This window comes from Triticum dicoccoides, chromosome 6B, assembly GCF_002162155.2.
Source record: "Triticum dicoccoides isolate Atlit2015 ecotype Zavitan chromosome 6B, WEW_v2.0, whole genome shotgun sequence".
Taxonomy (NCBI): domain Eukaryota; kingdom Viridiplantae; phylum Streptophyta; class Magnoliopsida; order Poales; family Poaceae; genus Triticum; species Triticum dicoccoides.
In genome coordinates, this window is record NC_041391.1 from 71,381,470 (window position 1) to 71,398,720 (window position 17,251).

The 17,251-nt window shown below is 43.8% G+C and overlaps 1 protein-coding gene across 1 annotated transcript; it reads left to right on the forward strand.

The window, feature by feature from the left end:
- The first annotated feature begins 1,190 nt into the window (after window positions 1-1,190).
- LOC119326482 (calcium-binding protein KIC-like) lies at window positions 1,191-2,110 on the forward strand. The gene has a single exon (XM_037600119.1). It carries the CDS (start codon window positions 1,536-1,538, stop codon window positions 1,911-1,913), a length of 378 nt encoding a protein of 125 aa, XP_037456016.1. The 5' UTR covers window positions 1,191-1,535; the 3' UTR covers window positions 1,914-2,110.
- Window positions 2,111-17,251: the final 15,141 nt, after the last annotated feature.

A 17,251-nucleotide genomic window follows, 5' to 3' on the forward strand; every position in this document is an offset into this window, starting at 1 on the left:
CTTCCGCCACCGTCATCGCTGCCATGGGTCTGCCGCGCTGGAAACCCGCCGCCAGAAACAAGCGCGTGACATCGTCATCGCCACAAGTCTCTCTCAGTTACAACTTGCAGAAAAAAGGGAAAAGGTTGTTTGCATGCTCTGAAATCAAAGGTTGTTAGAGTTACTTTCAAAAGGAAAAAGGTTGTTAGAGTTAATACATCGCCTTGGTTTTATCGAAGGGCTCAATAAACCCGGACGGAGGGAGTATGGTCTAATTATGGTTTAGATTTTTATAATTTTGATCTGAAATATGAAATTTTGGCATGGGTTATCATATCTCATCATACAAGATTGTGTTAATGTTCATCAGTTTCGAAAAAATCTATAGTTATGTTCTACATATTGCTTGTAACTCAATCATTTTCATGAGTATTTTTTAATTTTCCTCTCGCAAGTCAACTAGGGAAAAAGAAAAATCATCCTTCCCTTGATTCTACCAAATAGCGCATGGACCGATCTCCCTTCTTCATGCCGCTCCGATGGCTGGTGGAGGGGAATCTTGCTACCTCTACCTCGGTTAGTAGATAGGTTACGTTTTTTTAGTCATTGCAGGGGCAACGCTCTGGCGAATGGCGGCGCTTCATTTTCGAGTTGGCCTTCTAGGCTTCGATTCTCCTCAAATTCTTTTGTTCGGATGTATTAGACGAAGCCCGGGTGTAGACTCCCATTGGTTCCTTGGGGTGACAAGGTTAGGGCATCACAAGATTTCGTGCCAGGTTCACGTATCGTTTCAAGGGTTCAACACTCACGACCGCGGCTGCGAGGTGCTGGTCCAGCAAGTACACAATCGCAAAAAAGTTGCATAAGTGTTATATCGGAGTATTATTTTATTGTACTACCTCTATAGCTTGGGCGAACTAGTACACGTTCCCCAACTAGAAATATTTTTGTACATGGGAGTATATGATAGCGGTGTGCAAAGACGGTGAGGTATCACCTTTTCCCTTTTTTTTTTCAAATGTACTATTTGCCATAAACCACCCCCAGATCTCCGATATGAGCCAAGCCGGCTGAGCTCATAATCGAAAGGCATAATGAAAGGGTCCATCCTGCATTTATACGCCCGGCCGGCCGGCTCCTCCCAGGAAGCTTCCTCCGACGACAAGCACTGCACGACCGGGCCAGCGTCACGTCAGATCCTCCCTCCGCCGTCCCAGCCCCGTCCATCATCCCGTGCTCTGGCCTGCTCAGAGCTCACTCGTCCCCTCGTGTGTACAACCACTACCACGGGTGCCGACCGGCCGTCCAGATATCTCCTCCCCACCCGCGCAGCTTCCCGGAAGCTTCTCCCCCGGGATGGACATGGGGTCGCCGTCATCATCCTCTCGATCGTACCGTCCTATCCATGATGATCCGTCCTCACCTCCTCCTCCCTCCCGCTTTATACAAGAGGCCAGCCAGCGCTCGGCTTCTTGCGCCCCGTCGACGCAGATACAACGACAGCGACGACGGTTCTTCATCGACCCACTCCCGGCCGGTCGCTCGATCATCGGAGCATGGCGGACGACGGCGCTGAGGCGTACGAGGACCTGCTGCCGGTGATGGCGGGGCGGCTGGGCACGGCGGGGCTGCTGTCGGAGCTGCGGGCCGGGTTCCGGCTGCTGGCCGACCCGGCGCGGGGCGCCATCACGGCCGAGAGCCTGCGGCGGAGCGCGGGGGCCGTGCTGGGCGTGGAGGGGATGACGGCCGAGGAGGCGCAGGTGATGGTGGGCGAGGGCGACCACGACGGCGACGGCGCGCTCAGCGAGCAGGAGTTCTGCGTGCTCATGGTGCGGCTCAGCCCCGGCATCATGGCCGACGCCGAGGGCTGGCTCGAGGAGGCCATCGCCGACGAGCTGCTCCCGCCGCCGCCGCCGCCCGCGCCGGCCGCCTGAGCGGTCACCGGCATAGCTAGCCATCTCGATTGTTATGTACTACTACTTGCATCGATACTGACTTGTACGTATGTTTGTTGTATCGCCGCCGTGTAGCCGCCGTTGTTTGAGTGTTCGTACGTACATGGTGATGCTCTCCGAGGCTTTGAGCTTTGCTTTATTGATTAATTTAGCTCGTGCATGGACTTTTTAGTTCACCCAGGCCAGCAATCCTGGCTCGATCGTGCTCACACTCACCTCCGATCTTCGTTTCTGAACATTCCAATCTGGGGTAGAAGCATGCAAACTTGGTTCGGAACAGAGTGGCTGATATCATACAGGAGCATGTGTGTGATCTCACTTTTCGAAGAGCTTTTGGGGGAAGTTTGATCGAGATGCTGCCTCTGCTCATGTAACAGAGCAAGACTGCTTCTATGTATATATGTGTTTTCCAGGTCGTTCAGGAGTTGACAAAAATAATACCCTGGGATCTGGGAATCATGACGTTCTTCTCTCTATGGGGTTGTTGAATCTTCTAAGCGTTTGGTTTTTTTTTACTGGTCCCATTGCCTTAGTCTGTACGATGTAAGAGCATCTCTAACCGATCTTTCAAAAACTGTAGAAGAGTAAAGTTTCACTTTTCCTTCTTTGAACTAGATCTGACCGATTCCTTCAAAACTTTGTAGGAGTAAAAATTGGCCACCCCGACTCTTATTTTTACTCGGCGAGCAACACGATCCTTGCAGCACCGCCCGTTACGGAGCGATGTTATTGTACATCTCGGCCACCAATCAGGTGGCCAGCGTCGTACTGGTCGTGGAGCGGGAACAGGACGGCCGCACCTACAAAGTGAAGAGGCCGGTCTACTATGTTTCCGAGGTGTTATTCCTGTATAAAACGAGCTGCCCTCACTATTACTCCCTCCTTTCCGGTTTATAAGGCTCAATTCAAAAATCTCACAACCAAGGTAGATGGTGAGTGATGGAATAATTTTTGTAGTTTGCAAAAACACCCAATTAATGTTCTTGTTTTCCTCAAAAAGTATGTTTACCAATGCATTAATTGCAATGCATGCATGCATAAATTACATGCATTGGTCAATTTTCTCTTAATACTTGCATGCAATGATTTAATTCACCTTGGAATCTGAACATGTGATGGGAAACAACCAAATTGAGCCTTATAAAATGGAAAAACTAAAATTTTGAGATAAACCCTATAAACCGGAAAGGAGGGATTGCGTACGCAATTTTTATGGCATCTCGGAAACTCCAACACTATTTCCAGGAGTGCCTACTGTAGCTTCTCAAATCACCCCCTCCCCCCCGGCACGGTGACATTGTCAATAACCGGGATGCCATAGGCCGGAATGCTAAGTGGGCCATATAGCTCCTTCCCATTTGAGATCTAATATCTGCCACGTCGGCCTGTCAAATCCCAGGTGGTGGCTGATTTTGTCACGGAGCGGACGGTGGCCGAACTCTCCAAGGAGCACGCCACCTACATAAATTGGGTCATGTACTTCAAGGGATCAAGATATTCGCTGGCCTGGGTGTTGGAAATATGCCCTAGAGGCAATAATAAAGTGGTTGTTATTATATTTTCTTAATCATGATAAAGGTTTATTATTCATGCTAGAATTGTATTGACTAGAAACTTAAATACATGTGTGGATACATAAACAAATACTGTGTCCCTAGTGAATCTCTACTAGACTAGCTCGTTGATCAAAGATGGTTAAGGTTTCCTAACCATAGACATGAGTTGTCATTTGATAACGGCATCACATCATTAGTGGAATGATGGGATGGACAAGACCCATCCGTTAGCATAGCATATGATCGTTCAATTTTTGCTATTGTTTGCTTAATGTCAAATACATATTCCTTCGACCATGAGATCATGCAACTCACGGATACCGGAGGATTACCTTGCGTGCTATCAAACGTCACTTCATAACTGGATGATCATAAAGGTGCTCTACAGGTATCTCCGAAGGTGTCTGTTGATTTGGCGTGAATCGAGATTTGGATTTGTCACTCCCTATGATGGAAAGGTATCTCTGGGCCCACAGCATCACAAGAAACTTGCAAGCAAAGTGACTAAGGAGTTAGTTATAAGATGATGTATTATGAAACGAGTAAAGAGACTTGCCGGTAACAAGATTGAACTAGGTATGAAGATACCGACGATCGAATCTCGGGCAAGTAACATATAGACGAACAAAGGGAACTACGTATGTTGTCATAAAGGTTCGACCAATAAAGATCTTCGTAGAATATGTAGGAACCAATATGGGCATTCAGGTCCCGCTATTGGTTATTGATTGAAGAAGAGTCTCGGTCATGTCTACATCATTCTCGAAATCGTAGGGTCCGCACACTTAACGTTCGTTGATGATATAGTACTATATGAGTTGTGTATGGTGGTGACCGAATGTTGTTCGCAGTCCCAGCTGAGATCACGGACATGACGAGGAGCTCTGGAATGGTACGAAGGTAAAAATTGATATAGAGGATGATAGTATTTGGTCTCCGGAAGAGTTTCAGAATGCACCGGGTATTTATCAGATCACTGGAAGGGGTTCCAAGAGGCCAGAGGGAGTTATTGGGCTTAACAGGACAAGAAGAGGGGAGCACACCAGCCCACAAGGGGGCTGGCGCGCCCACCTCATGGCCGCCGCCCCCTTGGGGTGCGCCTAAGGCTGCCTCCCCTCCTGCCTCCACCTATATATATGAGAGGAGGGGAGGGGTGCTAAAGACCACGAATCCCAAGCCGTGTGCCGGCGCCCCCTCCTCCTCTATTTCATCCTCCATCCACAACCGTTATGCTTCGTGAAGCCCTGCGGAAATAACTTCACCACCACTGTCATCACGTCGTCGTGCTTTCAGAACTCATCTACTAGTTCACCCCTCTTGCTGGATCAAGAAGGCGAGGACGTCATCGAGCTGAACGTGTGTTGAACGCGGAGGTGCCGTGCCTTCAGTGCTTGATCGGAACGGATCCTGAAGGTGTACGACTCCATCAACCGCGTTGATAAATGCTTCCACTTAGCGATCTACAAGGGTATGTAGATGCTCTCCCCCTCTCGTAGCTATGCATCTCCATGGATAGATCTTGCGTGTGCATAGAATTTTTTTTGTTTTCCATGCAACGTACCCCAATAGTGGCATCATGAGCCAGGTCTATGCATAGATGATATGCATGAGTAGAACACGAAGGAGTTGTGGGCGGTGATGTTCATATTGCTTACCACCAATGTCTTATTTTGATTCGTCGGTATTGTGAAATGAAGTGGCTCGAACCAAGCTTACAATTTCATGTACATGAGACCGGTTCCACTGACTAACATGCAACTTGTTTTGCACAGAGGTGGTTGGCGGGTGTCAGTTTCTTCCACTTTAGTTGAATCTAATTTGACTACCGCGGTCCTTGCAGAAGGTTAAATTGCAACTTGATAATCACCTTTGTGGTTTTGCGTAGGTAAGAAAGGTTCTTGCTAGTTGCCCGTAGCAGCCATGTAAAACTTGCAACAACAAAGTAGATGACATCTAACTTGTTTTTGCAGCGTATGTTGTGATGTGATATGGTCAAGACGTGATTCGATATATGTTGATGTATGAGATGATCATGTTTTGTAATAAGTTCACGACTTGCATGTCGATGAGTACGACAACCGGCAGGAGCCTTAGGGCTGTCTTTAATTATTGCATGACCTGCGTGTCAATCAGTAAGCGCCATGTAATTGCTTTAGTTTATCACTATTCATTAGCAATAGTTGTAGAAGCAATTGTTGGCGAGACGACCCTGACACAACGATGGAGATATGGTGTCCCATCGATGACGATGGGGATCATGTTGTTTCTTTGGAGATGGAGATCAAAAGCACAAGATGATGATGGCCATATCAAGTCACATATTTTTGATTGCATGTGATGTTTATCCTTTATGCATCTTATTCTGCTTAGAACGGCGGTAACATTATAAGATGATCCCTTCACTTAATTTCAAGATAAAAGTGTTCTCCCCGAGTATGCACCGTTGCTAAAGTTCATCATTACGAAGCACCTCGTGATGATCGGGTGTGATAGATTCTACGTTCACATACAATGGGTGTAAGCCAGTTTTGCACATGCAGAATACTTGGGCTGAACTTGACGAGCCTAGAATGTACAGACATGGTCTCGGAACACTGGAGTCCGAAAGGTTGAACATGAGTCATATAGTAAATATGATCAACATAGAGATGTTCACCATTGAAAACCAAGGTAGTCAGAATCCCGATTCTACTGCTAGAATCCTTCGACTTCACGACCCTACAGAAGCATGTCGATCCAAATCCCACTATGAATACGGATCAGGTAGAATCCATGTTGGGTCGCGATCCAAATCATAGAATCCTGTACAAAATTGTACAATCCCGACTATGCTATGGACTATATCCGACTCTACTAACTTACCGAAGTCGTTTGTTTAGTTGTAGCAAAATAGCATGCCATCATCCAAACCCCTTTTCATATACCTCATGGACCTTTATTCCCCTCCCAAGTCCAAACGCTCAGCCGTAGACACCTTTGATCAAGCTCTCAGAAACCCAAGATCGAAATTGAGGATCAGGCTGGTCGACATATGGAATTGGCGTGAAAAGGAGGATGCTTCAAAATTGATTGGAGAAGGAGATCAAGACCCTTCAAGGTTTAGCACTGTCGGTCAGATAGACAAGTGATCGACTATTCCCGCACTCTAAAAAGAACATAAGTATATTTCGTGCATTGAAGGTTTAAATGTTCTACATATTTCCCTCTGATATATGTTCCATACATGCGAGCTAGATGGTAGGTTAGCCATAAAAAGAAGTGGAATACAACTAGCATTGATGTGTATGTTCTTTACTCCATATTTCGTGTCAAAACTCTCTAGAACCCATATAAATATCTTGTGTGCATACGAAATATCTTATTTGAGTAAGTCAAGTAGAATCCTCGATTCCACGACTCGATCTTACGACTCGATTCTATCCGAGGAAAACCGATCCGACTCCGAATCCCGAATCTGACTACCTTGTTGAAAACTACCCCATCTCACGTGATGATGGGACATGGGTTAGTTGATTTGGATCATGTATCACTTAAACAACTTGATGGATGTTGATTTAAGTGGGAGTTCATTAGTAATTTGATTATTTGAACTAAAATTTATCGTGAACTTTGTCTTAATAGTTTGTTGTATATCTATGTTGTGGATCAATGGCCCGTGCTACCGTTCCCTTGAATTTTAATGCATTCCTAGAGAATACTAAGTTGAAAGATGATGGTAGCAACTACACGGATGCTACCTCTTGAGCACTGCGTTGGTTTTCCCTTGAATAGGAAAGGGTGACGCAGCAAAGTAGCGTAAGTATTTCCCTCAGTTTTTGAGAACCAAGGTATCAATCCAGTAGGAGGCTACACGCAAGTCCCTCATACTGCTATGTCTTGAGCTTGCGTTGGTTTTCCTTGAAGAGGAAAGGGTGATGCAGCAATAGTAGTGGAAGTATTTCCCTCAGTTTTTGAGAACCAAGGTATCAATCCAGTAGGAGGCTCCTCAAAATTCCCACGCACCTACACAAACAAACAAAGAACTCGCAACCAACGCAATAAAGGGGTTGTCAATCCCTTCACGACCACTTGCGAAAGTGAGATCTGATAGAGATAGTATGATCAGATAAATATATTTTTGGTATTTTATAATATATATGCACAAAGTAAAGAGGCAAATAAAAGTAGATTGAAAGCTAATATGATAAAGGATAGACCCCGAGGCCATAGGTTTCACTAGAGGCTTCTCTCAAGATAGCATAAGTATTACGGTGGGTGAAAAAATTACTGTCGAGCAATTGATAGAAAAGTGAATAATTATGAGATTATCTAGGCATGATCATGTATATAGGCATCACGTCCGTGACAATTAGACCGACTCCTGCCTACATCTACTACTATTACTCCACACATCGACCGCTATCCAGCATGCATCTAGAGTATTAAGTTCATAAGAACAGAGTAACGCATTAAGAAAGATGACATGATGTAGAGGGATAAACTCAAGCAATATGATATAAATGAAGGAAATATGCCCTAGAGGCAACAATAAAGTTATTATTTATTTCCTTATATCATGATAAATGTTTATTATTCATGCTAGAATTGTATTAACCGGAAACATAATACATGTGTGAATACATAGACAAATATAGTGTCACTAGTATGCCTCTACTTGACTAGCTCGTTAATCAAAGATGGTTGAGTTTCCAAGCCATAGACATGAGTTGTCATTTGATTAATGGGATCACATCATTAGGAGAATGATGTGATTGACTTGACCCATTCCGTTAGCTTTGCACTCGATCCTTTAGTTTGTTGCTATTGCTTTCTTCATGACTTATACATGTTCCTGTGACTATGAGATTATGCAACTCCCGTTTACCGGAGGAACACTTTGTGTGCTACCAAACGTCACAACGTAACTGGGTGATTATAAAGGAGCTCTACAGGTGTCTCCGAAGGTACTTGTTGAGTTGGCGTATTTCGAGATTAGGATTTGTCACTCCGATTGTCGGAGAGGTATCTCTGGGCCCTCTCGGCAATACTCATCACTATAAGCCTTGCAAGCATTGTGACTAATAAGTTAGTTGCGAGATGAAATATTACGGAACGAGTAAAGAGACTTGCCGGTAATGAGATTGAACTAGGTATTGAGATACCGACGATCGAATCTCGGGCAAGTAACATACCGATGACAAAGGGAACAACGTATGTTGTTATGCGGTTCGACCAATAAAGATCTTCGTAGAATATGTAGGAGCCAATATGGGCATCCAGGTTCCGCTATTGGTTATTGACTAGAGAGGTGTCTCGGTCATGTCTACATAGTTCTCGAACCCGTAGGGTCCGCACGCTTAACGTTCGTTGACGATATAGTACTATATGAGTTATGTATGTTGGTGACCGAATGTTGTTCGGAGTCCCCGATGAGATCACGGACATGACGAGGAGCTCCGGAATGGTCCGGAGGTAAAGATTCATATATTGGATGATATGGTTAGGCCAAGGGGTCAGGCCCACGGGGCTATAAGTCGGTGCAAAAGGAGTTTTGCGGAGGCCAGGGGGCCAAACGCCAGAGACCCCGGCGTCTGGCCCTGGGCCAGACGCCGAGGCCCATGGTGACTAGGCTAGACGCCAAGGATTGTGGCGTTTGGTCCTGGAGTCCGAGTGGGACTCTTTACCTTCGGGCAAAACCGACTTTGAGGGGGCTTTTGCTCCAAGTTTCGACCCCAGGGCTCAACATATATTATAGAGGGGCGGGGCTAGCACCAAAGACACATCAAGAAACACCAAGCCGTGTGCCGGCAACCCCTTCCCCTCTAGTTTATCCTCCGTCATAGTTTCCGTAGTGCTTAGGCGAAGCCCTGCGGAGATTGTTCTTCACCAACACCATCACCACGCCGTCGTGCTGCCAGAACTCATCTACTACTTCGCCTGTCTTGCTGGATCGAGAGGGCGAGGACGTCATCGAGATGAACATGTGCTGAACGCGGAGGTGCCGTATGTTCGGTACTTGATCGGGGCGGATCGTGAAGGTGTACGACTACATCAACCGCGTTGATAAACGGTTCCGCTTAGCGATCTTCAAGGGTATGAAGATACACTCTCCCCTCTCGTTGCTATGCATCACCATGATCTTGCGTGTGCGTAGGAATTTTTTTAAAATTACTATGTTCCACAATAGTGGTATCAGAGCCAGGTTTTATGCGTAGATGTTATATGCACGAGTAAAACACAAGTGAGTTGTGGGCGATACAAGTCATACTGCTTACTAGCATGTCATACTTTGGTTCAGCGGTATTGTTGGATGAAGCAGCCCAGACCGACATTACGCGTACGCTTACGCGAGACTGGTTCTACCGATGTGCTTTGCACATAGGTGGCTGGCGGGTGTCAGTTTCTCCAACTTTAGTTGAATCGAGTGTGGCTACGCCCGGTCCTTGAGAAGGTTAAAACAACACTAACTTGACGAACTATCATTGTGGTTTTGATGCGTAGGTAAGAACGGTTCTTGATCAGCCCGTAGCAGCCACGTAAAACTTGCAACAACAAAGTAGAGGACGTCTAACTTGTTTTTGCAGGGCATGTTGTGATGTGATATGGTCAAGACGTGATGCTATATTTTGTTGTATGAGATGATCATGTTTTGTAACCAAGTTATCGGCAACTGGCAGGAGCCATATGGTTGTCGCTTTATTGTATGCAATGAAATCGCCCTGTAATTGCTTTACTTTATCACTAAGCGGTAGCGATAGTCGTAGAAGCAATAGGTGGCAAAACGACAACGATGCTACGATGGAGATCAAGGTGTCGCGCCGGTGACGATGGTGATCATGACAGTGCTTTGGAGATGGAGATCACAAGCACAAGATGATGATGGCCATATCATATCACTTATATTGATTACATCTTATTTTGCTTTGATTGACGGTAGCATTATAAGATGATCTCTCACTAAATTTCAAGGTATAAGTGTTCTCCCTAAGTATGCGCAGTTGCGAAAGTTCTTCGTGCTGAGACACCACGTGATGATCGGGTGTGATAGGCTCTACATTCAAATACAACGGGTGCAAAACAGTTGCACACGCGGAATACTCAGGTTAAACTTGATGAGCCTAGCATATACAAATATGACCTCGGAACACTGGAGACCAAAAGGTTGAGCGTGAATCATATAGTAGATATCATCAACATAGTGATGTTCACCATTGAAAACTACTCCATCTCACGTGATGATCGGACATGGTTTAGTTGATTTGGATCACGTGATCACTTAGATGATTAGAGGGATGTCTATCTAAGTGGGAGTTCTTAAGTAATATGATTAATTGAACTTTAATTTATCATGAACTTAGTCCTGATAGTATTTTGCAAATTATGTTGTAGATCAATAGCTCGCGATGTTGCTTCCCTATGTTTTTATATGTGTTCCTAGAGAAAACTAAGTTGAAAGATGTTAGTAGCAATGATGCGGACTTGGTCCGTGATCTGAGGTTTATCCTCATTGCTGCACAAAAGAATTATGTCTTTGATGCACCGCTAGGTAACAGACCTATTGCAGGAGCAGATGCAGACGTTATGAACGTTTGGCTAGCTCAATATGATGACTACTTGATAGTTTTGTGCACCATGCTTTATGGCTTTGAACCGGGACTACAAAAACGTTTTTGAAATGTCACGAAACATATATATGAGATGTTCCATGAGATGAAATTGATATTTTAGACTCATGCCCGTGTCAAGAGGTATGAGACCTCTGACAAATACTTCGCCTAAAAGATGGAGGAGAATTGCTCAACTAGTGAGCAAGTGCTGAGATTGTCTGGGTACTACAATCGCTTGAATGAAGTGGGAGTTAATCTTTCAGATAAGATAGTGATTGATAGATTTCTCTAGTCACCATCACCAAGTTAGTAGAACTTCGTGATGAACTATAGTATGTAAGGGATGACGAAAACGATTCCCGAGCTCTTCGTGATGGTGAAATTAACGAAGGTAGAAATCAAGAAAGAACATCAAGTGTTGATGATTGACAAGATCACTAGTTTCAATAAAAGGGCAAAGGGAAAGAAAGGGAAACTTCAAGTAGAATGACAAGCAAGTTGTCACTCCCGTGAAGAAGCCCAAAGTTGACCAAAGCCTAAAACTGAGTGCTTCTACTGCAAAGAAAATGGTCACTGGAAGCGGAAATACCCTGAATATTTGGTGGATAAGTAGGATGGCAAAGTGAACAAGGGTATATTTGATATACAGGTTATTGATGTGTACCTTACTAGTGTTTATAGTAGCCCCTGGGTATTTGATACTTTTTCGGTTACTAAAAAAATAGTAACTCGAAACAGGAGTTACAGAATAAACAGAGACTAGTTGAGGAGTGACGATGTGTGTTGGAAGTGATTCCAAGATTGATATGATCATCATTGCACACTCCCTATACTTTCGGGATTAGTGTTAAACCTAAATAAATGTTATTTGGTGTTTGCGTTGAGCATGAATATGATTTGATCATGTTTATTGCAATACGGTTATTCATTTAAAGTGAGAGAATAATTGTTGTTATATTTTACATGAATAAAACCTTCGATGGTCATACACCCAATGAAAATAGTTTGTTGGATCTCGATCATAGTGATACACATATACATAATATTGATGCCAAAAGATGCAAAGTTGATAATGATAGTGCAACTTATTTGTGGCACTGCCGTTTTGGTCATATCGGTGTAAAGCGCATGAAGAAACTCCATAAAGATGGACTTTTGGAATCACTTGGTTATGAATCATTCGATGCTTGCGAATCATGCCTTTTGGGCAAGATGACTAAAACTCCGTTCTTCGGAACAATGGAACGATCTACTGATTTATTGGAAATAATACATACCGATGTATGCAATCCAATGAGTGTTGATGCTCGTGGCAAGTATCATTATTTTCTAACCTTCACAGATGATTTGAGCAGATACAGGTATATCTACTTAATGAAACACAAGTCTGAAACATTTGAAAAGTTCAAAGAATTTCAGAGTGAAGTGGAGAATCATCGTAACAAGAAAATAAAGTTTCTACGATCTGATCGTGGAGGAGAATATTTGAGTTACGAGTTTGGCCTTCATATAAAATAATGTGGAATAGTTTCACAGCTCATGCCACCTGGAACACCACAATGTTATGGTATGTCCAAACATCGTAACCGCACTTTATTGGATATGGTGCGATCTATGATGAATCTTATCAATTTACCACCATCATTTTGGGGTTATGCATTAGAGACAGCTACATTCACTTTAAATAGGGCACCATCAAAATCCGGTTAGACGACGCCTTATGAACTGTGGTTTTGCAAGAAACCAAAGTTGTCGTTTCTTAAGGTTTGGGGCTGTGATGCTTATGTGAAAAAGTTTCAACTTGATAAGCTCGAACCCAAATCGGAGAAGTGTGTCTTCATAGAATACCCAAAGGAAACTATTGGGTACACCTTCTATCACAGATCCGAAAGCATGATATTCGTTGCTAAGATAGATCCTTTCTAGAGAAGGAGTTTCTCTTGAAAGAAGTGAGTGGGAGGAAAGTAGAGCTTGATGAGGTAATTATACCTTCTCCCTTATTGGAAAGTAGTTCATCACAGAAATCAGTTCCAGTGATTCCTACACCAATTAGTGAGGAAGTTAATGATGATGATCATGAAACTTCAGATCAAGTTGTTACCGAACCTCGTAGGTCTTCTAGAGTAAGATCCGCACCAGAGTAAGTACGGTAATCCTGTTTTGGAAGTCATGTTACTAGACCATGATGAACCTACGAACTATGAGAAAGCGATGATGAGCCCAGATTCCGTGAAATGGCTTGAGGCCATAAAATCTGAGATAGGATCCATGTATGAGAACAAAGTGTGTGGACTTTGGTTGACTTGCTCGATGATCAGCAAGCCAAGTTAAATAAATGGATCTTCAAGAGGAAGACGGACGCTGATAATAGTGTTACTATCTACAATGCTAGACTTGTCAAAAAAGGTTTTGACAAAGTTCAAGATGTTGAATACGATGAGATTTTCTCACTCATATCGATGCTTAAGTCTGTCCGAATCATGTTAGCAATTGCCACAATTTATGAAATTTGGCAAATGGATGACAAAACCGGATTCCTTAATGGATGTATTAAAGAAGAGTTGTATATGATGTAACCAGAAGGTTTTGTTGATCCAAAGGGTGCTAACTAAATGTGCAAGCACCAGCGATCCATCAATGGACTGGTGCAAGCATCTCGAAGTTGGAATATACGCTTTGATGAGTTGATCAAAGCATATGGTTTTTCATACAGACTTTTGGAGAAGACTGTATTTACAAGAGGGTGAGTGGGAGCTCTGTAGCATTTCTAATACTATATTTAGATGACATATTGTTGATTGGAAATGATATAGATATTCTGGATAGCATAAAAGGATACTTGAATAAGAGTTTTTCAAAGAAAGACCTCGATGAAGCTGCTTACACATTGAGCATCAAGATCTATAGAGATAGATCAAGATGCTTGATAAGATTTTTCAATGAGCACATACCTTGAGAAGATTTTAAAGTAGTATAAAATGGAATAGTCAAAGAAGTAGTTCTTGCTTGTGTTGCAAGGTGTGAAGTTGAGTAAGACTTAAAACCCGACCATGGCAGAAAATAGAAAAAGAATGAAAAGTCATTCCCTATGCCTCAGTCATAGGTTCTATAAAGTATGCTATGATGTGTACTAGACCTATTGTATACCTTGCTCTGAGTTTGGCAAGGGAGTACAATTTTTGATCTAGAAGTAGATCACTAGACAGCGGTCAAGAATATACTTAGTAAGGACTAAGGAAATATTTCTCGATTATGGAGGTGATAAAAGAGACCGTCGTAAAGAGTTACATTGGTGCAAGCTTTTACATCGATCCAGATGACTATAAGTCTCAATCTGGATACATATTGAAAGTGGGAGCAATTAGCTAGAGTAGCTCCATGCAGAGCATTGTAGACATAGAATATTTGCAAAATACATACGGCTTTGAATGTAACAGACCCGTTGACTAAACTTCTCTCATGAGAAAAACATGATCATACCTTAGTACTCTTTGGGTGTTAATCACATAGCGATGTGAACTAGATTATTGACTCTAGTAAACCCTTTAGGTGTTGATCACATGATGATGTGAACTATGGGTATTAATCACATACATATGTGAATATTGGTGTTGAATCACATGGTGATGCGAACTAGATTATTGACTCTAGTGCAAGTGGGAGACTGAAGGAAATATGCCATAGAGGCAATAATAAAGTTATTATTTATTTCCTTATATCATGATAAATGTTTATTATTCATGATAGAATTGTATTAACCGGAAACATAATACATGTGTGAATACATAGACATATATAGTGTCACTAGTATGCCTCTACTTGACTAGCTCGTTAATAAAAGATGGTTGAGTTTCCAAGCCATAGACATGAGTTGTCATTTGATTAACGGGATCACATCATTAGGAGAATGATGTGATTGACTTGACCCATTCCGTTAGCTTTGCACTCGATCCTTTAGTTTGTTGCTATTGCTTTCTTCATGACTTATACATGTTCCTATGACTATGAGATTATGCAACTCCCATTTACCGGAGGAACACTTTGTGTGCTACCAAACGTCACAACGTAACTGGGTGATTATAAAGGAGCTCTACAGGTGTCTTCGAAGGTACTTGTTGAGTTGGCGTATTTTGAGATTAGGATTTGTCATTCCGATTGTCGGAGAGGTATCTCTGGGCCCTTTCGATAATACTCATCACTATAAGCCTTGCAAGCATTGTGACTAATAAGTTAGTTGCGAGATGAAGTATTACAGAACGAGTAAAGAGACTTGCCGGTAACGAGATTGAACTAGGTATTGAGATACCGATGATCGAATCTCGGGCAAGTAACATACCGATGACAAAGGGAACAACGTATGTTGTTATGTGGTTCGACCGATAAAGATCTTCGTAGAATATGTAGGAGCCAATATGGGAATCCAGGTTCCACTATTGGTTATTGACCAGAGAGGTGTCTCGGTCATGTCTACATAGTTCTCGAACCCGTAGGGTCCGCACGCTTAATGTTCGTTGATGATATAGTATTATATGAGTTATGTATGTTGGTGACCGAATGTTGTTCGGAGTCCTCGCTGAGATCACGGACATGACGTGCAGCTCCGGAATGGTCCGGAGGTAAAGATTCATATATTGGATGATATGGTTAGGCCAAGTGGTCAGGCCCACGGGGCTATAAGTCGGTGCAAAAGGAGTTTTGCGGAGGCCAGGGGGCCAAAGGCCGGAGACCCCGGCGTCTGGCCCTAGGCCAAACGCCGAGGCCCATGGCGTCTCGGCCAGACGCCAAGGATTGTGGCGTTTGGTCCTGGAGTCTGAGTGGGACTCTTGACTTTCAGGCAAAACCGACTTTGAGGGGGCTTTTGCTCCAAGTTTCGACCCAGGGCTCAACATATAAATAGAGGGCAGGGCTACACCAAAGACACATCAAGAAACACCAAGCCGTGTGCCAGCAACCCCATTCCCTCTAGTTTATCCTCCGTCATAGTTTCCGTAGTGCTTAGGCGAAGCCCTGCGGAGATTGTTCTTCACCAATACCGTCACCACGCTGTCGTGCTGCCGGAACTCATCTACTACTTCGCCTGTCTTGCTGGATCGAGAAGGCGAGGACGTCATCGAGCTGAACGTGTGCTGAACGCGGAGGTGCCGTACGTTCGGTACTTGATCGGGGCGGATCGTGAAGGTGTATGACTACATCAACCGCGTTGATAAACGGTTCCGCTTAGCGATCTTCAAGGATATAAAGATACACTCTCCCCTCTCGTTGCTATGCATCACCATGATCTTGCGTGTGCGTAGGAATTTTTTTGAAATTACTACGTTCCCCAACAATAAACCCCATCTTTTTATCCTCGATGGCAACAATACAATACGTGCCTTGCAACCCTTTCTGTCACTCGGTAAGGACACCGCAAGATTGAACCCAAAGCTAAGCACTTCTCCCATGGCAGGAAAGATCAATCTAGTAGGCCAAACCAAACCGATAATTCAAAGAGACTTGCAAAGATAACTCAATCATACATAAAAGAATTCAGAGGAGATTCAAGTATTTCTCATAGGTAAAATTGATCATAAACCCACAATTCATCGGACCTTGACAAACACACCACAAAAAGAGTTTACATCGAATAGATCTCCACAGGAGAGGGGGAGAACAATGTATTGAGATCCAAAAAGAGAGAAGAAGCCAACTAGCTAATAACTGTGGACCCGAAGGTCTGTGGTAAACTACTCACAACTCATCGGAGGAGCTACAGTGTTGATGTAGAAGCCCTCCATGGTCGATTCCCCCTCCGGTGGAGCACCGACAAAGTCTCCAAGATGGGATCTCGCGGATACAGAAAGTTACGGCGGTGGAAATTGTGTTTCGGTGGCTCCCTGGATGTTTTCAGGGTACGTAGGTATATATAGGAGGAAGAAGTACGTCGGTGGCCGCTCGAGGGGCCCAGGAGACAGGGGCGCGCCCAGGAGGGGTGGGCGTGCCCTCCTATCTCCTGGCCGCCTCGTTTGCTTCTTGATGTTCACTCCAAGTTCTCCGGATCACGTTCGTTCCAAAAATCACGCTCCCAAAAGTTACATTCCGTTTGGACTACGTTTGATATTCCTTTTCTTCGAAATACTGAAATAGGCAAAAAACAGCAATATGGGCTGGGCCTCCGGTTAGTAGGTTAGTCCCAAAA